The following is a 24,478-nucleotide window of genomic DNA, read 5'->3' as shown; positions in this document are numbered from 1 at the left end:
TTTACTGCCCAGAGTTGATAATTTCTCCATCAAATATAGAAGAAGAAATATGAGAGAAACTTGTTTCAGCATCCATTACAGGTCCTTTAAGATAATAGCTCTGATAGCAATTGAAAGTGTTTAAAAGAAAAATGTTAATGAGAAGAAATAAAGATAGAAGGAAGAAGAGAAGAGATAGCAAAGATTGTAATTCGATTTTATTTCAGTTGAATGAATAAAACTGATTGCATACATTCCATGCAATCGTTACACATATATATTCAAAAATAAAGAAACAGAATTGCAAACTTCTAGCATGAAATCATGCTATGTTCTGTTAACATAATAACAGAATAACTAACTCCTTGAGACTAGGACAATAGCTTATTATTTGCATGATAATTAGAAATAACAGAAACAAAAGAAACGTCTTTGACAGCTCCATGAAGCAATCTTCAACAGTTATCCATCTGTGACCTATATATAAATGAAGTGATCATATTATAAAACCTTTCCATAATTGGTAGTCTCTCTTAAAACACAACAGTTAGAAGTCAATCAGTACCTCATAGAGTTGCCGAAGTGACGAGGCACAAAGTTCTCTTGTTGCATATTGTCTATGTCAGGAATTACAGCAGCTTGATCGACTTGTCCTTGATTAGGAAAATATTGAATCCTGAATCAAAAATCATTCGCAAACAATATGAAGCATTACAAACTTATTTTTAGCTTATGATGGTTCATGTTCAAGCTATGATGTTTCTTTCCTGAATGAAAAATAAAATTAACAGAAAAATTGGATACCGGGGAGTAGGAAAAGAAGGTCCGGGTTGATTGAAGCCACCATGTTGTGAAGTGGTTGCATTCGGTGTCATATAGCCATGTCCCTGCTGATGTTGATGAATAAAGGAGTTCTGATGCCTGAAAAATATTCAAATAGTTAAACTTAGAACTGTTATGCTCACTTAGTTGATTTTCTAGTTCCATTATATGCACACACAAAAAAAAGAGATAGAGGGCTAAAAAAGACTTGAGAGATAGAGTTCAATTTTGGTCAAATTTATTGTTTTCATGATTAAAAAAGTGTGTATTCGAGGTTAATATCATTGATTCATTGGAGGTTGAGGTCCAAGTAGCATCGCAGGTACTTGATGTGCAAAACTGATTTGGTTTGAGGAGGGGAAAGTCACGACAGTCATAAAAATTAAAAAAGAAAAAAGTAATTTTCTTGTAATTTTTCCTTATATATCTAGATTAACTTAGGTTGGGTTTGAGCTGACTTGAATTTAGATTTAAGCTAAAAGTTTGAGTCTTACAATTTTCATAATTCATATCGAATGTCGCACCCTCGCGGCGGAGCGTGGCGTCGCGGCGACCCTCGATTGATTTCTATTTTTTTTGTGTAAAGGAGTCGTCACCTAATATTTTGGTCACTAGGAACCCTAACTGGTCTTTCAGAGATTCTAAGGCAAGAGACTGGTTGAGTAAAGGAAAGGTATTAGCACTCCTAGTACGCCCTACCTAGGGTAAGCTACTTGGTTTTTGGTTTGCTTTTATAATTATTATGGTGTTAGTGTTTTCTAATCCCATCAGTTTTTCTAGGTTTGATTCAAACTAAATTTATTAGGATAGAAATCCAAGGAGATTTCATGTGTTTCGAAAGCTTATTTTACCAACTTAATCTAGTTGGTCAAAAAGGTTCTTCATTTGACAATGTTGAGCATCCAAATCTGACTAAGAATCTACTCTAAGAACAATGATCCCTGGGACCTAATAAAGGTGTACGTCAATTTTTCAACATGTAATGAGTGACAGAATATACCTAGAATTGTCAGATATCGTACGAAACCGAGTCAAAATTAGAGCCTAAGTTGGAACAAAAAATTACGACAGCAGCAGAATCATTTTTTAGTGCAAATTCTAAGGGATTTATTCAACCTTAAAGACCAGATAAAAAAAAAAAAATGAATTTAGCATTATGAAGACTCCTGATCAACCTAAAAAAACCTGATGATTTTGGTAACAAAGGGAAATGATAAAAAGAGCAGAAAACAACTCAAACAAGGTTTCGAAAAAAAATATTTCTTTATATGCTTTTATCAATCTTCTGGCGACTCCTACACTCTATTCAAAAGAGGCAAACACCGTCTCCAGCACGTGGGGTCAAAAATTGAATAACAACATCAAAAAATAATTATGTTTGCCCATGATTTTTTACAAAAAAAATATATATATATTGAAAGAATGATATATTATTGAATAAGAGCAAATTTAAGGTTACAATCAATTAGTATTCTTACAACAAAAGGATTAACAATACAGGAATGATGGCAAACTAAACATTATAAAGGGACGAAGGACATCCTTTACGTTAGGATGCTCCCACCATTTTCAAGCAACGGAAGACAAATTAAAATCCTCTTCAACTTCTCACAACGGCTTACACTAATATCTTTAAGAGAATTGCAAATCAATTTTACACTGCAAATGCTTTTCAGTTCTGGTAAATCACACAATTTCAGAATTATTAACTTTGGGAGTGTTAATTCCGTGATGGAATTGGAGGTGCTGCTTTCTTCTTCTGGTGCTCCTATTATCTCCTCCATTTTCTCACAATCACTAACATCAATCACTTCCAGGTTTACGAGGTTTAATAGCAACACAAGTGGGAACAGCTTCTTCATACTATTACATCCACCACAATAAAACTCTTTAAGACCAGAAAACATACCATTATATGATGGCAATGGTGGTGGAGCAGAGCATAACCAAGAAGATGAAACCAAGCTCTCCATGCTATAGCAATCCCAAATGCTAATTTCTTCCAGTTCAGCTGCATTCTCTAATGACAAAACATCACATAAACTTTTTGCATCGATGCATTTACAAACCAGTCCTTGAATGCCATTTAATAACTTTTCCTGAAAATCTCTATCTCTGTTGATACTCAAATTACTCAACCCAACTGTTTTACTTGGAAATTGAACAATGTATTCCCAAAAATCTTCATCCACCATTCCTACAAAAATTGTACATGTGCTTAATGATTGGGTCACATCCCGAGATCTGAGATACTCCACGAAGTCAGGGAGACCTTCGAAATGGCATTCCAAACATTCCAAATTTCTCAAGGATCCCACTTCATTTCCTTTAACTGTTATCGGAGCATATATTAAATCAATCGAAAATTCATGGAGTACAAAGACTTGCAGGTGAGAGAGTTTTGGTAATATTCCACTAGGAAACTCCTTTTCACCACATCCACTCATTCTAAGATACCTCAGGTTGGTTAAGCATTCCATTCCTTGCGGCATCTTTTCAAGTGGAGTGCAAAAGAGATCCAACCTCTTTAGTTCCCTGAGCTTCTTTAATGATGGAACATGTCTTAAGTTGTAACACTCAGTGAGCAATAATGCAGTGAGACTCACCAAATTAGAGACAGAATCTGGCAAATTTTGAATACTTGTGCGAGACAGATCAAGGACCATGAGCCCATGCAATTGCTTGAAAAATGAATCAGCAACAAATCCCAACCCTTTATTATCACATAGAAATAGAGTGGACAGATTTGGACATATTGGTGAATGGCTGGAAGGAATTCCTTTGATCTCGTTTCGCATTAGTGAGACTCTTGTTAGATTCTCTGTCCACTCCTCTGCATCTGGCAACTCTTTTAATTGCGCACCTGCTTTAACCATGCCTTGAGAGTTCTCTAGCAGTATTTGGATGGCCATGTCCCTAATCAAGTCATGCATCTTGACACCTCTACTATAACCATCCTCCATTTTAGCACTTTCCAATAGGCAGACATATTCAAGTCTATTAAGCATCGTGTGGCCCTCGTCAAATGCATCTCCCCTACTCCTCATTCCTTTAACTATTCCCTCATCGATCAAATAACCTATCAACTGCATCCTTTCAATCACATGATCTTCAGGAAATAATGCACAGTACAAGAGACATTGTTGTAGTGCTAAATCACTTAGCCGAGCATAACTAATCCTCAATACCTGGAATACCTTCTCATCCATGTCCTTGTATCCTGATTCTCTCAATTTCTTCAATGTATTCCTCCACTCATGTAGATCATCCACTCCCCTCAAGCTTCTTGCTAGTATAATAATTCCCAATGGCAAACCAGCACATTCCCTTGCAACAGCTTTTGCAATTCCTTCCACTTCTGGTGAAAGTGCTATGTCACGTCCAAGTTTCTCCATGAACAAAGTCCAAGCTTCTCCCGCATAAAGTGGCTTCACTTTGATTTTGTGGTGGTAAGTCATCCGATTACAAATTGTTTCTGATCGAGTTGCCAAAATCAGCTTGCATCCTTTCAATGAGACAGGAATTTCCACTTCGTCAAGCTCAAAATTGTTCCACAAATCATCTAAAATGAGAATCCATTTTTGTTTCTTCCTTAGTTCTTCTGACAATTTGGCAGCTCTGTGTCGATCATCATCTTCACTTGAAAGGTCTAAATGAAGACGTTTAGCAATAAGATTCTGCAATTTATTAATGTTGCAATCTTGAGACACGGTCACCCACCAAACATGATCACAAATGTCTGGTCTTTGTCGAAGCTCATTATAGATATGTAGTATTATTGTTGTTTTACCAACTCCCCCCATCCCGTAAATGCCAATGATTGAGACTTCATCATCCATTAACCAAGACCATATGACCTTCGTATTCTCTTCAAATGCTTGACCAACTTGCTTTGTAGAGCTAGTAGGTAATGGAACTCCTCTAGTCTTGTTGTATTTCAGACTTTCAGAAGATCTAGCTCCTGCACCAGCCTGCACTACTGATCTTCCACTATTCTCCACATCATCATCCTCCACTGATTCTGTCCTCACTCTAACCATGTCCAGCGCATCATGCCTATTTACATCATCGTTTACTGATGGAGCACAAGGTTGATCATCACATCTTCCAATGTCAAGACAAAATTGCGATGAATCTCCTTGAGGCTCCAGAAGCTGCACTTGCTCTGTTCTAAGTACATTCTCAATCTGCTGAAAAGATCCTTCACCAGTGTTTTCCATGCCATTTTCTGCTTGTAGATGCGACTGAATTCTATTTTCTCCTGGACCTTGTTCCATGCCCTGAACTCCCACTTGTATCCTTCCAGCACCCCATGCCAAATTGCCATGTACTGCATTGCTTTGTTCCAACACTCGATCCACTGGTTCTGTCCTCAGTCTGCTCTGGAGTGCCCCTTCGGAAACTCTATCTTCTTGTGCTCTCATTCCAGTCATGCGTACTTCGTTGTTTCCTGCTATTGCATGTGAAGAAATCCTTTCTTCCCCTACCCCGGGTTCTACAACCTGAAGTTCTCTTTGTACCCTTCCAATACCTCCTACCATGTTAATCTCAATGTTTTGTTCTTGTGGACAAGTTGAAATTCCACAATCATTAACATTGACTGAACTTGCTATGATTTTTTGTCTTTTGTTGCCACCACACATAGCTTGAAAGGCTGCTTCTTGAACTTCTTTAGTCACCCCACGACAAATGGCAACACCGTGCCCTCTCTCTCCTGATAGATGCCATTTGATCCTTGAAATGGAAGTTTTAATGGCATATGTATGTGGACAAAACATACACTTCATGCTACCACCATCATCAGCCCCATCTTCAACATAATTCCAAAACGGATCATTTGATCCAACCATTTCGACCTATAGAAGAAGAAAAAAGTCAAATATAGAATAAAAATCGGTCAAAATATGGAATAAAAATTAATGGATCAAGTTACCCTTATTTTGCTATTAAAATTGATAGTTATTTTATTGCACAATCATAGAGGAAAAAAGATGACGATAATTCAGTTAGACTTCTTACTTGTTGAGTATTTAAACCCCTAATTTGACTTTGTAGGGAAGTGTCAATGCCAGGATTTGAGGCATTTGGCCTAGCAGTCTGATTTTGCAATCCTCGGACTTGGAGGTTATCCATCAGTGCCCTATATAAAAATGAAGTGATCATGTTATAAAACCTTTCGATATTTGGTAGTCTCTCTTAAGCAGTAAAAATCAATGGTGTATCTAATTATCAAAAAGGTATTAATACTGTGTTAAAACACGACAGCATATTGCCAAGGTTTGATCAATACCTAGTAGAGTTGCCATAATTTTGAGGCACGAAGTTCTCTTGTTGCATATTGTCTATATTAGGAATTATAGCAGCTTGATCGACTTGTCCTTGATTAGAAAGAAATTGAAATCTGAATCCAAAATCATTCACAACCAATATGAAGCATTACAAACTTATGATTATCATGCTGGGTTCATGTTTTTACTTTCCTAATTGAAAAACTAATTGTTTTTTTACAGAAAATACTAAATATAAAAGATTGGATACCGGGGAGGAAGAAAAGAAGGTCCAGGTTGATTGAAGCCACCATGTTGTGAAGTGGTTGCGTTCGGTGTCATATAGCCATGTCCCGGATGAGGTTGATGAATATTGGAGTTATGATGCCTGAAAAATATTCAAATAGTTAAACTTAGAACTGTTATGCTCACTTGGTTGATTTTCTAGTTCCATTATGATCACACAAAAAAAAAGAGAGAGATAGAGAGCTCACAATAAATTAGGATTAGGCAGAAACCTATATTCAAACATAATGAATTCATTTAGTGTGAACAAGAAGAAAAGTTAAATAATGATGAATATAATGTACCTTGATGGAGTTTGAGGCCGATTTGGTTCATTTTGGTTGATCCATGACGATGATGTTCCATCTAAATCCCCCATTGTTGTCTGTTTGTTTAACAATAAACAATTTGAAGATGCTCGAGATAAGAACATAAAAACTTTTTGTATAATACAAACACTTGCTAATTCAATGGACATTGCAGCAAATTGGAGTAAGAATTAGTACTCACCATGGTCACATTGTTCTGTCCACCTTGATCATTGCATAATATGGAGCTTTGGTTGTCTGGAAACTCCGGTGGCAGCCTGCTTCCATGGACAGTGACATTATTCGTTTTTGTCAATAATAGGATAAACTGAAGTAACTAAATTGCAAGCAATCATCTTCTGATAAAATATGCTTAAGAATGACGTACGAGTGAAGCTCAAGCTCGGACAGTAGTGAATGAAGATCGAGCTCATCCGATATCATGTTGATATCCTCTTCTATAGAAGATGGTGGGAACCCTTCCATCTGACCAGAAAAGATTAGAAAAGAGAAAAGGAACTGAGGTTTAAAAAGAACAGAAAGCACAGATCAGAAAGGAATATATATATATATATATATATATGACTTTCTTGTTTGTTAAAGAAATTCGGATGAAAAATATGAAATATAAATTCTTTTTATGACACGAGATCCTAAAATTGTTGAAGAGCTGATTGTTTTGATGGGGTGAACAAACCTCTTTCAACAGGATAATAACAGGATATTGTTTTGTTCAAAAAGATTCAGGTAATTACTGATAAGTTAATTCATTGAATCATTGTAAGAAACAAAAGTTGAAAAATATTTAATAAAAATCAATTGCAGTCCCATTAATTGGAAAAGAAAAGGGTGAATCTAAAATAAGGAGTTAAAAACAGCAAAGAATCTTGAAAAGACGAAAACAATGAATTCAACGTTTAGGGTTAATTTAATCAGTATGAGCACCACAGGGCATGGATTATAAAATCTGAGAAAAAGATCTATCTATTTATCATGGATTACTTTAAAGATTCAGACAAGATGAATGACAAATAATTTACCTGGATTCAAGAAGTTCTTCAAGTGCTAGCTGGTTTGCTTGAGCAGTGATCAGCCAAAAGAAAAGGAAGAGAAATCACAGATCACAGAAGAATATATGGTTTAGAAAAATAATAAAGTTCGCATTGATCATGAGATGTGGAAAGGAAAATAGGGAATTCTATAATGAGATGAGATGTGGAAGAGAATGTTACAGCAGCAAGGTCGCCTCAATAATAATAATTAATTAACGTATTGTTTGATAGGAAGGAAGGAAGTTGCCAGGAAGCAACCCAAACATTACATTATAAGATAAAGACAGTTAACGTGTGGACCCGGCCCATGTATACACTTGAAATATAGTTTTTAAACTCGATCCGGGATTGATCTGATCAAGAGATTGAGTCCCAAATTTTATGGATCAATCTTAAAAAATATATTTAAAATTTTAATATTTTATATGATTTTAAAAAAAAAACAATGATGTAAATATAGATTATATATATTATATATAATAAAATTTTAAAAAAATATATATATATTTTTAATCAAATTCTTATATTTTACTCGTATTATTAATTTATAAATATAAAGGTGCCATGATCAACATCAACCTTTCCTAACAGTAATCCATTTCAGAAGTTTGGTGGCAAAAAAAGATGAAGGGCAAGATAGAAAATTCACCAATGCATAGCCAACATGTATATAAACAATCCTTTCAAAATCAAAGCCCTAATTTATCAAGCAGCGATACTTTAAGGAAAGTGGAAGCTTTTGCTTTGGCGGCGCATGGCAACTCCTCAACAACAACAAGAAAGCTCTGAAAATGACTTAGACCTCATCTAGATCCTTCTACCAGACAACAAAAATGGATTCTTTAAACTACTACGTGACACAGCAACATAGGAAGTAGTACTTAACAACCACAACTCTGGCCAGTAGCTCCAACTCTCTTCACTCTCCTTGACAACCACAACACCAGCCCTTTATCACCGATTCTTGATACAATATCCAATGGATCTTGTCCGGGTTTGGTCTTATCCGGGTTTGCTCGGGTCGTTCGGGTTATGGATCGACCTACCGGGTCGACCGGATTTTACCGGGCCAACTTCCAAACAGGTTTTTATCTTCATCCGAACCGGTCCAAGACCCGGGTTCCCAGTTGACCCATCGGGCCAGTCCGGATTTTAAAACTGTACTTCAAAAAAGCTGCCAAGAAAATGTAAACACATGAAATTTTCAAAAAAAATTGGTATATTTATGCATGCTGTAAATTTTTTTTAAAATAAATTTTTATTTAGAAATATATTAAAATAATATTTTTATTATTTTTATTTTTATATATAATATCAAAAATAATTAAAAAAAAATAAAAAACACAGTGCATATGATAGTGAGGCTCCAAATCTAATTACGTAGCAATTACTAATTGGGATAATTTTCCATTTTTTTTCGAGTTTTTCAGTGACTTTTTGTCAGTTAGAAATATAAAAAATTTTGTGGTGATTGTAGGCCAACTTTGGGGTATCGAGCATAGTTTTGAAACTCGACCCGGTCATTGACCCAGTCAAGTGATCGGGTCACAGGTCAGATGGGTTGACCCGGATCAAACCGGGTCAACTCAAAAAAAAAAAAAAAGGAAAAAACCATACAGTTTCTCTAACCAATAAGCTTAATACCATCATTTTCCTGCAGTTTCTTTGTTGTCATCATCAATTGCCATTGCCGTTCACTGATGGAGAAAAAATTATAGCAACTGTGATCAAATATATTCAAAGAGAGGTGGAAAGGGCATTTTTATTTGTTTTGCAAGGAAATTGGCAATCTATCCAAATATAGGCAAGGAAATCAAATTGACAAAAGGTGAAATAACACATCCAAGTCATCAGAGAATCAAAAACACTAACAAACAACTCCACATTTGACTGTCATTAATCATAACAAAATTTTGCTCAAACACATCCTCTAACTCAAAAGACTTCACTTCATCATTTTGAGGCCTGTTTTTGCTTGGCCTTCTGAATCTTCAAAACCTTCTTCACAATCTTTTGCTTCTCCACCAAGAAAGCCCGGATAATTCTCTCCCTAACAGCACTTCCAGACAAGACTCCACCATAGGCACGGTTCACAGTCTTGTGATTCCTTGACAGTCTAGACCTCTTGTATTCAGCAGGTCTCAAGTGAGGGATCCCTTGAATCCTCTTGCCAGTAACTGGGCACTTAGGTCCGCTAGCCCTCTTCTTGGTGGTTTGGTAAACCAATTTCCCACCAGGGGTTTTGACCACACGGTATTGGTTAGATTTTGTGGCGTAGCTGTGACGCTTCCAGTAAGTCAGACGCTGCACCATTTTCAGATCACCAGCTCTTAAGTCTCTGGGTGGTGTATGGTGGGCAGACAAAGGAGGGCATTTTCATTTGTTGCTTATGTGCTCATGGCAAGGAGCCTATGGTGAATCACGTGCAGCTGTACATGCTTGGTTGGCAGAGCTTATGGGGTGGACCAGAAGTTGGGACCCTCTTGCTGAAACAGGCTCTCGTGATTGTGATGGAGGATAAAACCTGAGAAGCAGAAGCCCTTGATTAGTTGGGTTTCAAAGAGTAACATTAATTAGGTTAGTGATTTTGCTCCGCTCTTCTTCACTCTTCAGTGTTTTAGCATTTTAAAAAAATAAACTCTTCAGTGTTTTAGCATTTTAAAAAAATAAAAACAACGTAGTTTAATGACAGTTAAAATAATAAAAAAATTGATCGGGTCTCACTTGGGTTTGACCGGGTGAACCGGATCCCTAGTCGACCGAGTTTTTCTAGGCCAATTCTTGAGCGGGTTTTTGTCTTTACCCAGAGCGGTTCCAGGCCCAGGTTAGTCGGGTTCCGAGTCGACCCGCCGGGCCGGTACAGTTTTAAAACATTGGTATCAAGCCTCCACAGAGACAAATTAAAAAAATAGAAAAAAATTACTATTTTAAGTGCGTCCAGGCTGGTTCAAAGTGAATTTCACGACTCCTGGGCCTTGACTTTTCTGTGAGAGCTTCAACTCTTAACATTGAAATGTTTTTTCTTAAACTGTGAGAGGCTCGTAATAAGCATAATGAGGGAATTTTTACTAAACTATTAAATCTTAACATAAAAGAGAATTTTTACTATATATCCACGAATGATACAAAAATCTATACTTTTTTTTAAAATGAATTCCTGAACCTAGTCTACCGAACGCAATCAAGCATTGGCTTCAAACTAAAAAGAGGGAGCTTCAGTGCAGTAGGAAACTTCAACATCTACCGGTTCTTGCACCGCGTTACATTAAATTTTAAAAATTTTAAAAATAAAAATTATTTTTTTTTAATTTTTTTATATTGTTTTAATGTGCTGATATCAAAAATAATTTTTTTAAAATAAAAATATTATTTTAAAACATTTATAAACAAAAAAATACTTTAAATCACAATCACTATTATAATCTTAAACATACCCTTCTGATTTGCTATCCAATCTGCATACCAATTCTCCATTAATACAAAGATATATTTTTTTGGTTGTACGGAAATTATCAACCAATAACTTTCTATTTTTTTTCAAGTTTTTCGGTGATTTTTTTAATTTTATATTCATGAACTAAAAAGTAAATAAAATAAAAATTTTAGATAAAAATTAAAAATCAAAATCAAAATGCAAAATGTGAAAACTTTATGGATCAAAATTTTAAAAAACACACCTAGGCTACTTTCTGGTTTCAATATCATATTTGATCTTGGAAGTTTCAATTATTTTTAATGAATTAAATTGAACAAAATTTTGCCAAATCAAAAGGTAGCAGCGTGAAGCCTAGGAAATTCTACTACTTCTCGAGATAATAGTGACTTTGATGACAATTTTGTAGCTAGGCCATGAAATGTACATGTGCTAGTGATTCGTGTTAGTCCAAATCCGTGCCAAGACATTTCCAGTCTACGAGAATATCATCAGTGGCGATTTGTGTTATCCTAGTGGGTAAAGCTCCTAAATTAATACATCATTCTATGACAATCCTCAATTTAGTCCTTTCATGTAAGATTGTTACAAACTTTTAAAACATGTCCAGTTCTCTTTTTATATATATATATAAAAAAAAACAGCTTTTAAATAGAAATCATCGACGGATTTGAATACGGGGCAAAACTAAGAATGTTTTATGCATTAAAGACGTCACTAAAGAAAACAATAAGGACCCAATCGAGAATTGGTTATAAGTTGGGGGCTTGTACGAAGCTAGCCCTTATCCCAAACCAATGAAGCAAGTGGTAGCCCTCATCCAAACCAATTTGCTAAAGTGGTGGGTGCCTATGTAGTGCTACGCTGTATTTTGATTTTTTGTTTTTTTTAATATAACAAAGATATCCTAATAATAATAGCTTTTAAAAGCAATAATAAAAATTTGAAATTTAGGTTATTAATTTGAATGGATTCAATAAACTCGATTAATTTATTAATAATATTATATATATAAACAAATGATAAAAAAACAACAATGATTAATAATAAAAAAATTAAATACTTGTTAATATTATAAAAAGATACCTTCTCACTATTTTTAAAAAAAATCTTAACGATTTTATTTTATTACATCATAAAAATTCAATAAAAATAAGATAATCTCATGAAAAAAAAAAATAATATATAACGTTCAATTACCAGCACAACAAAAGTTGGAAAATAAACTGCAAAAAAAAACATTTATTTTAAAAAATAATAAAAAACACGACTTGAATTAGAATGTCAAATCACGACCAGGATAAGCTAGCATATAAAAAATCGAATAAAACAATGAAGGTCAACTCTCAAGTAAACTAAATGATAAAAGGTAAAACTGAAAAAAAATAATCCAAATAAAATAACAATTAAAATAATTAAATGAGAGAAAATAATGAAGGATTAAATCAGAAAATAAAATAAATAAAAAACAATCAAAAGAATAAGGATTAAATTGAATAAAACATTAAATAAAATAAAAAAAATGAGAGATATAATTGAAAAATCAAGAAAATAAAAAACAAAACTATAAAATAACAATAAAAAAATTAAAAAATTAAAAATAAATTGGATGGTACCATAATTAATGAAAAAAAGAGAGAGGATAAAAACCCTGGTTCATATTTGAAGCTCACAAGTCATTAAGGTAGGCTGGTGTCCGTCCCTTTACATCAATGGGACCATAATTAATGGGTAAGTGTAAAGTTGTCATCTCTTATGCAAGTGGCTAAGAGATCGAACTGACTCTGTCTAGCCAAAAAGGTCGTTCTTTAATCTATCCATTTCATCAAGTGGCGAAGAAATGCTTCTTAAATTAAATAAAATGGAGAAGAAAACTCAGGTAATAAATTAATGTTTAATTCACTTTCAAGCTGACAATAAAAAATGAAAGCATTTCTATTCAATAATATTAATTTATTGCTAGTTAATGATATAAGATGATTTGTACTAATGACTAAATCTATTATTTTATTAGTTTACTTTAATAATAAATCAATATAGTATTTTTTTTTTTTGGGATTTTCTGGAGAAACTCAATAAGATGAAAATATAATATTAATCAAACTTTAAATTATAATTATTTATTTATCGAGTTAAAAAAATATATGACAATACAATAGTCTTAAAAAGATAATGAAATAAAAAAAATGAAAAATGTTATTTATATAATTGTATGCACATTATATAAAAAAAAGAAGTATTTCATATTAATAAACGCTCTTTCTTTCTATGAATTCATGTTAGGCTAACCATGTGGCTAATTTGTAGCCCTGCAAGATACTTTTCCAACGCGTCAAGAATCACAGCAATCCGATACGTGAGTGGAAAGTTGCGATTAAAATACTAAAGTGTGTGCAGCCTGGTTCAAAGTGAAATTTCACGACTGCTGAGCCTTGACTTGTCTGTTTAATTTTTATTATTTTTATTCACATTTTAGCATTTTATTCCAATGATAGAATAGAATGCACTTTCATAGACTCATCAAAACCACAGGAATGCAATCAAGCTTTAGCTTCAAACAACCAGAGGGAGATTCAGTGCAGTGGAAAACTTCAACATCTACTATGAAGCTTGATTTGCTATCCAATCTTCACATCAGTTTTCCATTGATACAAAGATACTGTATGTGTTTTTGTTGCCAGAAAGTTGTTCGATCAATAACTTTTTATCCTTTTCCAAGTTTTTGTTGTGTGATTGTTTTTTCCTTTCATCTCAAACTCATGAACTAAAAGTTAAACAAAATAAAATTTTAAATCAAAATAAAAAATAAAAAAATATAAGTACTTTTCAGTTCCGGTAAATCAAACAATTTCAGAATTTTCCAAGATAAACAGATTTTTAAATGCACTCAAACATAATTTTAAATATAAAAACAAATTATGTTTTTTTTATTGCGGCATAACAATGTTGGCAGTACCGTTGTTGTTTGGACTTTGAGCAGCAGTAGATATCTCCAGCGTACTGTTACCTGCCGGCTAGAAAATGTATGTTTATAAAAGTTGTGTTTGGTAACAGATTTTTAAATGCAATCAAACATAATTCTGAGTACAAAAACAAATTACATTTTGATTGCGAGCATAACAATCTTGGCAGTAAGTACCATGATTCTTTCCAATTGAGTTAATTTTAAGATTTTTTTTGGCACCCACGTACATGCTTTAGGAGTTCTTTTTATTAAATCAATATTAAAGTAAACAAATTTAAATCAATACAGATAAATAAATGAACTAAATATAATCAAACAATTAATCCATTTAACAGAAAAAACATTACTGAATCCATAAACTACATTAATCTCTTTTCTTTTCTTGTTTTTTTTTTTTTCTCTCTGGTGGAATTCCCACACGTCTTCTTTATGGGCAGCCCCACTTTTAAACCCTCTTTTTCATCACGTCCCCATGGTCCCCGTGTCCCACACGTTTTCATCAAAAACCTAAATTTTAGGACTTCTTTGGCAGCCATCTAACAATATATAAAAATAGTATTTTTTATTTTTAAAAAATTATTTTTAACATCAATACATTAAAATAATTTAAAAATATAAAAAAATTATTTAAAAAAAATCAAAATTTTTAAAAACATAAGCATTCCCAAACAAGGTAACGCGTCAAGAATCACATCAATATAACATGTGAGTGGAAAGTTGTGATTAAAAAACATTATTACTTTTAGAGTGATTTTGACAGCGTAGCAGGAAATGTCATTATTGTTATTTTTAAAATAGTTTTTTTATTTATAAATATATTAAAATGAAAGTTGTTAATTTCGTTTCGTTTTATTTGTAATGACTTCATACCAATTCAAAAAAAAAAAAACAAAATAATTTTCATCTCATTTCAAATCTCGATCCCTTCTAAATTTTTTGGCTAAATTCCGTTCAGAATGTTCCGGTTTCATTCTACATGTTCTGTTCCGGTCTTAAAAAGCCATTGAATCAAAGTATAAAAAGCTCTTTTTCATTACTATTTTCATTAACTATGATATTAATTTTTTAAAATTTGATTTATCACTAATATATATGGTTTATATTCATGTTGTTTTTTTTTCAAGTTTATACTTTGTAGGAATTTAAGCAAAAAAATAAATGTTTTAGATCTCATTAGCTTTAATAACATTGATCTCGCTTTATATTTAAAATATTAGTGTTAAAATATTTTAATTTTATAATATTTGATATTTTATTGAAGCTGAATTGTTTTAAGTTAAAAAATTATTTAATCTTAACTATTTAAAAATATTTTAAATTTTTAAAATTATATTTCATCACGTCTCTATGATCCCCGTTGTGTCAAAAAACAAATTGCCTAAATTTTAGGCTTTAGCAGTTCCTTTTTTGAAATCCTCATCAGTGAAATTTCACGACTCCAGCTGGGCCTTGACTTGTCTGTTTAATTTCTATTATTTTTATTCCATTTTAGCATTTCATACTCATCAAAACCACTGGAACGCAATCAAGATTTAGCTTCAAACAACCAGAGGGAGATTTTCTAGGGATAAAATTTTAAAAATCACGCCTATACTACTTTCTAATTTTAGTATTAATTTAGTATTTAAAAAAATGTGTTTAGAAACCAAAACTGCCACATTCATACTCTCTCTTAGACATTTTAAAAATGGTGTAGAAGAATACTTTCAGTGATGATTTATAATAGTGAATAGATTTATTATTTTATTAGGTTACTTTAATGATAAATCAATATAGTATTTTTTTTATTTTTTTGGATTTTCATCTTGGGGAAACTCAATAGGATGAAAATAAAATATTAATCAAACTTAAAATTATAATTCTTTATCTATCGAATTAAAAAAATATATGACAATTCAGTGGCCTTTAATGAAATAAAAAAAATGAAAAATGTTATTTATGTAATTGTAAGCACACTACACACTATATTATATTACTTCACAAAAGGAACGAAGGACATCCTTTGCATTAGGATGCTCCCACTGCACTACTGTCTCCCACCATTCTTCTGGAAATGCCACGATTTTTTTAAGAGAAGGGGGAGGAGATGGCTGGCCATTTTCAAGCAAGGGAAGACAAATTGGTATCCTCTTCAGCTTCTCACAAAACGTTACACTAATATCTTCAAGAGAATTGCAAATCAGTTTTCTACTGCAAATGCTTTTCAGTTCTGGTAAACTAAATAATTTTAGAATTCTTAACTTTGGGAGAATGACTTCCGTGATGGAATTGGAGGTGCTGCTTTCTTCATCTGTTGTTCCTATTATCTCCTCCATTTTCTCACAGAAACTCACTTCAATCATTTCTAGGTTTACGAGGTTTGGCAGCAACACAAACGGGAACAACTTCTTCATACTATTACAGCCAAAACAAACAAACACTTTAAGACCAGAAAACGTACCGTTACATGATGGCAATCGTGGTGGAGCAGAGCAGAACCAAGAAGATGAAACCAAGCTCTCCATGTTATCGCATACCCGAATGAGGATGCGCTCCAGTTCAGTTGCATTCTCTAATGACAAAACATCACATAAACTTCTTGCATCGATGCGTTGACAAATCAGTCCTTGAATGCCATTTAAGAACTTGACCTGAAAATCTCTATCTCCGTTGATACTCAAATTACCCAACCCAACTGTTTTACTTGGAAAATATTCAATGTATCTACCCACCTCTCCTACTGAAATTGTATATGTGCTTAATGATTGGATCCCATCCCGAGATCTGAGATACTCCACGAAGTCAGAAAAACCTTCGAAATGGCATTCCAAAGTTTCCAACTTTCTCAAGGATCCTACTTCCTTTCCTTTAACTGCTATAGGAGCATATCTTCGATCAATTAACCTTTCCTCTAGTACAAAGACTTGCAGGTGAGAGAGTTTTGGTAATATCCCACAAGGAAACTCCTTTTCACCACATGCATTCATTCTAAGATACCTCAGGTTGGTTAGGCATTCCATTCCTTGCGGTATCTTTTCAAGTGCAGTATGAGAGAGACTCAACCTCTTCAGTTCCTGGAGCTTCTCTAATGATGGAACACGTCTTAATTTCTTACAATCATTGAGCAATAATGCTGTGAGACTCACCAAATCAGAGACAGAGTCTGGCAAATTTCCAATATCTGTCCAAGACAGATCGAGGACCTTAAGCCCATGCAATTGCTTGAAAAATGAATCCGCAATAAATCCCAACCAACGATTTTCACATAGCAATAGAGTTGATAGATAGGGACACCTAGGTGAATGGCTGGAAGGAATTTCTTCGATCATGTTTCTCATTAGTGAAACTCTCGTCAGATTCTCCGTCCACTCCTCTGCATCTGGCAACTCTTTTAATTGCGCACCTGCTTTAACCATGTATTGAGGGCTCTCTAGCAGTATATGGATGGCCATGTCCCTAATCAAGTCATGCATCTTGACAAATCTACTACCACCATACATGAATTTATCACCTTCCAATAGGCAGACATTTTCAAGTCTATTAAGCATCGTGTGGCCCTCATCAAATGCATCTCCCCTGCTCCTCTTTCCTTTAATTATTCCCTCGTCGATCAAATAATCTATCAACCCCTCCCTTTCAATATAAACATCTTCAGGAAATAATGCACAGTACAAGAGACATTGTTGTAGTGCTAAATCACCTAACCGATCATAACTAAACCTCAATAACTTGAATACCTTCTCATCCATGTCCCTAAATTCTGATTCTCTCAATCTCTTCAATGTATTCCTCCACTCATGTAGATCATCCACTCCGCTCAAGCTTCTTGCCACTGTAATAATTCCTAGTGGCAAACCAGCACATTCCCTTGCAACAGCTTCCGCAATTCCTTCCACTTCTGGTGAAAGTGCTACATCACGTCCAAGTTTCTCCATGAACAAAGTCCAAGCTTCTTCCTTAGAAAGTGGCTTCACTTTGATTTTGTGCTGGCAAGCCATCCTATGACAAACCGTTTTTGATCGAGTTGTCAAAATCAGCTTGCATCCTTCCAATTTTTCAGGAATTCCCACTTCGTGTAGCTCAAAATTATTCCACAAATCATCTAAAATAAGAACCCATTTTTGTTTCTTCGTTAGTTTTTTTGACAATTTAGTAGCTCTATGCAAATCATCATCTTTGCTTGAAAGGTTTAGATGAAGACGTTTAGCAATAAAATTCTGCAATCTATTAATGCTGAAATCTTGAGACACAGTCACCCACCAAACATGATCACAAATATCTGGTCTTCGTAGAAGCTCATTATGGATATGTTGCAGTATTGTGGATTTACCAACTCCCCCCATCCCATAAATGCCAATGGTTGAGACTTCCCCATCCGTTAACAAAGACCATATCACCTTTGTATTCTCTTCGAATGCTCGACCCACTGGCTTTGTTGAGCTAGTAGGTAATGGAACTCCTCTAGTCTTGTTGTATTTCAGACTTTCAGAAGATCTAGCTCCTGCGCCAGCCTCCTCCATTGGTTCTGTCCTCACTCTAACCATGTCCAGCGCATCATGCCTATTTACATCATTGTTTACTGATGGAGCACAAGGTTGATCATAAAATCTTCCAATGTCAAGACAAAATTGGGATGAATCTCCTCGAGGCTCCAGAAGCTGAACTTGCTCTGTTCTTGGTATAGTCTCAAATGCATCATGCTGAAAAGATCCTTCATCAGTGTTTTCCATGTCATTTTCTGCTTGTAAATGCGACTGAATTCTCTCTTCTCCGGGACCTTGTTCCACGCCTTGAACTCCCAGTTGTACTGCTTTGCTCTGTTCCAACACTCGATCCACTGGTTCTGTCCTCGTTCTGCTCTCGAGTGCCCCTTCGGAAACTCTATCTTCTTGTGCTCTCATTCCGGTCATGCTTACTACGTCGTTTCCTGCTATTGCATGAGAAGAAATCCTCTCTTCCCCTACCCCGAGTTCTACAACCTGAACTTCTCTTTGTACCCTTCCAATACCTCCTACCATTGTTGAAATTCCACAATCATTAACACTGATTGAACTTGCTGTGATTTTATGTCTTTTGTTGCCACCACGCATAGCTAGAAAGGCTGCTTCTTGAACTTCTTTAGGCACCCCAAGACAAATGGCAACATTATGCCCTTCCTCTCCTGATAAATGCCATTTGATCCTTGAAATGGAGGTTTTATTGGCAAATGTACGTCGACAAAACTTACACTTCATCCTACCCTCATCACTTTCTTCAACATGATTCCAAAACGGATCATTTGATCCAACCTTTTCGACCTATAGAAAAAAGAAGTCAAAGTATAGAACAAAAATCAGTCAAAATATGGAATAAAAATTGACGGATCAAGTTACAGAACAGAAGTTTCCGGATTGAGAAACTATTTTGCTATCAAAATTGATAGTTAGTTTATAGCACAATCATAGGGGAAAAAGACTACGATAATTCAGTTAGACTTCTTACTTGTTGAGTATTTAAACCCCTATTTTGACTTTGGAAGGAAGTGTCAGGGCCAGGATTAGAGGCATTTGGCATAGCAGTTTGATTTTGCAATCCTCCGACTTGGAAGTTATCCATCTGTGACCTATATATAAATGAAATGATCATATTATAAAAATTTTCGATAATTGGTAGTCTCTCTTAAGCACTAAAAATCAATGGTGTATCTAATTATCGAAAAGGTATTAATACTATGCAGAAAAACTAATTGTTTTTTTTACAGAAAATACTAAAAATGAAAAATTGGATACCGGGGAGCAGGAGAAGAAGGTCCAGGTTGATTGAAGCCACCATGTTGAGAAGTGGTTGCGTTCGGTGTCATATAGCCATGTCCCGGCTGAGGTTGATGAATAAAGGAGTTCTGATGCCTGAATAATATTCAAATAGTTAAACATAGAACTGTTATTCTCACAAAAAAGAGAGATAGAGAGCTCAAAAAGACTTGAAAGATCCACGTCAATTTTGGTCAAGTTCATTGTTTTCATGATTAAAAAAGTATATTCGAGGTTAATACCTTTGATTCATTGGAGGTTGAGGTCCAGGTAGCATCGCAGTCACTTGATTGCTCATTGGTAACTGATAATCAGTCCATTGTTGGTCCCTAAATGAGCAACATTTGTTGGTGATTTCTTTATACATATGCATAATTCTTTGCTATTAATCCACTAAGCATTTGATATCATTTTAGCTTACCTCAAAGGCATTGATGGTCCAGGTACCATGGGATTGGCACATTGAGGATCAAATAAATTAGGATTAGGCTGATACCTATATTCAAACATAATGAATTCACTGATAAGTACAACAACAAGAGGAAGAAGAAGAAGTTAAATAATGATTGAAAAACTTTTTTTTTTCAGAAAATACTAAATATGAAAAATTGGATACCAGGGAGCAGGAGAAGAAGGTCCAGATTGATTGAATTCACCATGTTGTGATGTGGTTGCGTTCGGTGTCATATAGCGATGTCCCGTCTGAGGTTGATGAATAAAGGAATAATGATGCCTAATTCAATGGACATTGTAGCAAATTGGAGTAAGCATGAGTACTCACCATGGTTTCAGGAAATGAAGTTGGAAACTGAGTTGTTTGTTGAATACTATCGTTGATCACAATATTCTGTCCACCTTGATCATTGCATAATATGGAGCCTTGGTTGACTGGAACCTCCGGTGCCGGCCTGCTTCCATGGAATAATAGGAGAAGTGGTGATTGAAGATCGAAAAGATCATCATCCATAGAAGATGGTGGGACATCTTCCATCTGACCAAAAGTACAAGATGATTAGTACATGCTGAGGTGAAAAAAGAACAGAAAGGACGTGAAACTCAATTCCCATTAATTGGAAAAGAAAAGGGTGAATCTAAAATAAGGAGTTAAAAACACTACTTTACCTACCCAATTATAAAGCTTAGAAGAAGATGCCTAGAAAATGTAAACACATGAATATGAGAAACAATAATATACTTTTCTTTTAAAAAAAAAAAAGGAAAGGAAAGGAAAAAAAAATAGAAAAAGCAAAACACTATTGATTACTATTGTAATCCATAATGAAATGAGTATGAGTAAAATAATGATTCTCTTATACTTTTTAGGTTTTTTTTTAATTAATAAACAAAAAAAATATTCCACCAAACCTAAAAACTAGTATAATTTGGATTACGTACTATTGTAATTTACAATGAAATAGGTGTGGATATATAGTGATTCTCCCAAGTCTCTTAGCTTTTCTTTTAATGAAAATTAATAACCGTTACTTTCTTGTGGATGCTCTATCGTTGCTAAATTAAAACATCTTCTTATTTTTTTATCTACATCTATGTGAAACTTTTTTAAAATAAAAATATTTAAAAAGATAATGTTAAAATAAAACATTGTTATTTTAGATTTTTTTTTTAACAAATACCATCATAATATGATGTGGTTTTCTTTTTTACTCAGGTTATTCAGTTAATATGTGAGTCAACCAGTAAACTAAACTTTGGAATATGGTTTTTTAACCATTCGTAAGCTTCCTATTTATTCATAGTAATCAAAATATTTTTTTATTTTTAATATTAATATATTAAAAAATATTAATTTAATTTTTTTTTTAAAATAACCAGATTTTTTAATAAACATATCTCTTGAGTACAAAACCAAATTATATTTTAGATTGCGGGCATAAGCATAACAATCTTGACAGTACCGTTGTTGTTTGGACTTTGAGAATGATAAAACAAAAGAGTTAGAATAAATTTAAAATAAAAAATTAATTTTTTAAAAATACTTTTAAAATACAAAAACAAACTAATAATAAAATAGACTTTCATACACTTATTAAAATCACAGGAACGCAACAATCAGGCATTAGCTTCAAGCAACCCGAGGATATTTAGAACATAGCTTGATTTGTTGTCCAATCTGCACACCAGTTGGATAGCAATTTCTTTTCATAACATTTACCTTTGTAAAAACTTTCTACTTATTTTTAGTTTTAATATCAGATTCAGTCTTTAATATTTATCTTCAAAATTTTAATATAAAATTTGACGGTCAAAATTTCACTTATTTTTAATCAATTAAATTGAACAAAATCTTGTGTTAAGTCAAACATCAACTCTACATTGAATTGTTTTTTTCTTCTTAGACCACAAGAGCTTCATAACAAGTTTATTGAAATAAATTATCAAATGAAATTAAAAACAAAAATGCTTTATAAAAAAAAAAAAAAAAAAAAACAGAGAGACATCTACCTTGTTTTCTCTATTGGTACATGGTAAGAGTCTGAGCATATTTATTTATTTTTATTTTAATAATAGTCCTGTTATTTCTACCGTCAAGAAATCAAGAACGATTCTAAAGTCTATATTTAGATAATTTCGGTTGATTGAAGCCACCATGTTGTGAAGTGGTTGCGTTCGGTGTCATATAGCCATGTTCCGGCTGAGGTTGATGAATAAAGGAATTATGATGCCTTGATGGAGTTTGAGGCCAATTTTATATAAAACTTAATGATAAAAAAATATCATAAAAAATGTCTAAATCTCCCAATTGCTGTCTGTTTGTTTAACAGTAAACAATTTGAAGATGCTCGAGATCGATACACTAAACATAAAACTTTTTGCATAATACAAACACTTGCTAATTCAATGGACATTGTAGCAAATTGGAGCACTCACCATTGTTTCAGGAAAGGACGTTGGCAACGGAGTTGTTTGTTGAATACTATTGTTGATCACATTGTTCTGTCCACCTTGATCATTGCATGATATGGAGCTGTGGTTGACTGGAACCTCCGGTGGCGGCCTGCTTCCATGGACAGTGACGACATTATATTGTTCTTTGGCAATAATAGGATAAACCGAAGAATAACTAAATTGCAAGCAATCATCTTCTGATAAAATATGCTTAAAAATGACGTACGAGAGAAACTCAAGCTCAGACAGTAGTGATTCAAAGTTGTCAACCTCCTCCATAAAAGATGGTTGGAACCCTTCCATCTGACCAGAAAAGATCAGAAAAGACAAAAAAACTGAGGTCTAAAAAGAACAGAAAGCACAGATCAGAAAAGAATATATATATATATGTGAATGACTTTCTTGTTTGTTAAAGAAATTCGGATGAAAAATATGAAATATAAATGTTGTTGTTAATGATTTAATCCTTTGTCTTTTAAGATAAATTATCATACTCAAATTCTTTTTATGATAGATAGAAAGATGCAGGATAACTGTTGAAGGTAGAAGAGCTGATTGTTTTGACGGGGTGAACAAAAACCTCTTTCAACTCCTATTTATTCATAATTTGGGGAGCAAAACAAATGCAGGATTCATTGTTTACTGTTAAACGAACCTCTTTCAACTCCTATTTGTTCTTTTTTAATTATTCTTATTTTGTTTATTGAAAGGTAATTACCGATCAAGTTAATTCATTGAATCATTGTAAGAAACAAAAGTTGAAAAATATTGAATAAAAATGAATGGCAGTCCCATTAATTGGAAAAGAAAAGGGTGAATCTAAAATAAAGAGTTAAGAACAGCAAAGAATCTTGGAAAGACGAAAACAATGAATTCAACGTTTAGGGTTAATTTAATCAGTATGAACACCACAGGGCATGGATTACAAAATCTGAGAAAAAGATCTATCTATTTATCATGGATTACTTTAAAGATTCAGACAAGATGAATGACAAATAATTTACCTGGATTCAAGATGTTCTTCAAGTGCTAGCTGGTTTGCTTGAGCAGTGATCAGCCAAAAGAAAAGGAAGAGAAATCACAGATTAGAAAAGAATATATGGCTTAGAAAAATAATAAAGTTGCAGCTTACATAAATCTAGTTCGCACTGATCATGAGATGTGGAAAGGAAAATAGGGAAGAGAACGTTACAGCCGCTAGCTCTTTTACATAATATTATTTATTAGTAAGGTCGCCTCAATAATAATAATTAATTAACGTATTGTTTGATAGGAAGGAAGTTGCCAGGAAGCAACCCAGACATTACATTATAAGATAAATATCATTTTTATCTTTTTTTATTAATCTGGCCAGATGTGCACTAGATTGGTTTGATTGAATCAATTAAATTTCACTGAATGAATGTTTTATTTTTTTCCGAGTCAAATAAAATAAAATTGTAGATCAAAACTAAAACTAAAAATCAAAATGCAAAATGCAAAAACTTTAGGGATAAAATTTTTAAAAAACACACCTAGGCTACTTTCTGGTTTCAATATCATATTTGATCTTGGAAGTTTCAATTATTTTTAAAGAATTAAATTGAACGAAATTTTGCCAAATCAAAAGGTAGCAGCGTGAAGCCTAGGAAATTCTGCTACTTCTCGAGATAATAGTGACTTTGATGACAATATTTTTTAGCTAGGCCATGA

General features: G+C 33.6%; 2 protein-coding genes across 12 annotated transcripts; both read right to left on the bottom strand.

Annotated features, from left to right (window-relative positions):
• Window positions 1-205: 205 nt before the first annotated feature.
• LOC118038255 (putative disease resistance protein At4g10780) lies at window positions 206-23,989 on the bottom strand. 11 transcript variants are annotated; one of them, XR_012168914.1, is made up of 12 exons: window positions 7,702-7,963; window positions 7,050-7,147; window positions 6,864-6,939; window positions 6,659-6,738; window positions 6,563-6,586; window positions 6,340-6,456; window positions 6,092-6,202; window positions 5,821-5,941; window positions 2,711-5,657; window positions 784-900; window positions 545-655; window positions 206-456 (listed from the first exon to the last, which is right to left on the bottom strand). XR_012168914.1 is itself a non-coding variant. In XM_073406981.1 (10 exons), the coding sequence occupies exons 2-10, from the start codon at window positions 23,087-23,089 to the stop codon at window positions 16,079-16,081; spliced, it is 4,248 nt and encodes a 1,415-aa protein (XP_073263082.1). In that variant the 5' UTR covers window positions 23,791-23,989; the 3' UTR covers window positions 15,959-16,078. The 11 variants fall into 11 exon arrangements, 10 of the variants coding, with proteins under 10 accessions (XP_073263085.1, XP_073263084.1, XP_073263087.1 ...); XM_073406981.1 differs by lacking the exons at window positions 206-456; window positions 545-655; window positions 784-900; ... (7 more) ...; window positions 7,050-7,147; window positions 7,702-7,963 and adding exons at window positions 15,959-19,251; window positions 19,330-19,387; window positions 19,572-19,692; ... (5 more) ...; window positions 22,769-23,089; window positions 23,791-23,989; XM_073406982.1 differs by lacking the exons at window positions 206-456; window positions 545-655; window positions 784-900; ... (7 more) ...; window positions 7,050-7,147; window positions 7,702-7,963 and adding exons at window positions 15,959-19,387; window positions 19,572-19,692; window positions 19,859-19,975; ... (5 more) ...; window positions 23,013-23,089; window positions 23,791-23,986.
• On the bottom strand, window positions 9,496-10,076 carry LOC118038265 (large ribosomal subunit protein eL34). Its single transcript, XM_035044578.2, has one exon. The coding sequence runs from the start codon at window positions 10,024-10,026 to the stop codon at window positions 9,667-9,669; it is 360 nt and encodes a 119-aa protein (XP_034900469.1). The 5' UTR covers window positions 10,027-10,076; the 3' UTR covers window positions 9,496-9,666.
• Window positions 23,990-24,478: the final 489 nt, after the last annotated feature.

Source organism: Populus alba, chromosome 19 (assembly GCF_005239225.2).
Source record: "Populus alba chromosome 19, ASM523922v2, whole genome shotgun sequence".
NCBI classification, from domain to species: domain Eukaryota; kingdom Viridiplantae; phylum Streptophyta; class Magnoliopsida; order Malpighiales; family Salicaceae; genus Populus; species Populus alba.
This window is presented reverse-complemented; position numbering and strand designations above follow the sequence as displayed.

Bases quoted from the DNA above. Each gene is read 5' to 3' on its own strand.
- LOC118038265 (XM_035044578.2), bottom strand. From the start codon at position 10,026: ATGGTGCAGCGTCTGACTTACTGGAAGCGTCACAGCTACGCCACAAAA.
- LOC118038255 (XM_073406979.1), bottom strand. From the start codon at position 23,089: ATGGAAGGGTTCCAACCATCTTTTATGGAGGAGGTTGACAACTTTGAA. The intron at 20,871-22,768 runs GTGAGTGCTCCA...ACTTTTGGTCAG, and splicing joins CGTCCTTTCCTGAAACAATG to ATGGAAGATGTCCCACCATC. The intron at 20,376-20,495 runs GTATCCAATTTT...GTTTGAATATAG, and splicing joins CCTTCTTCTCCTGCTCCCTG to GTATCAGCCTAATCCTAATT.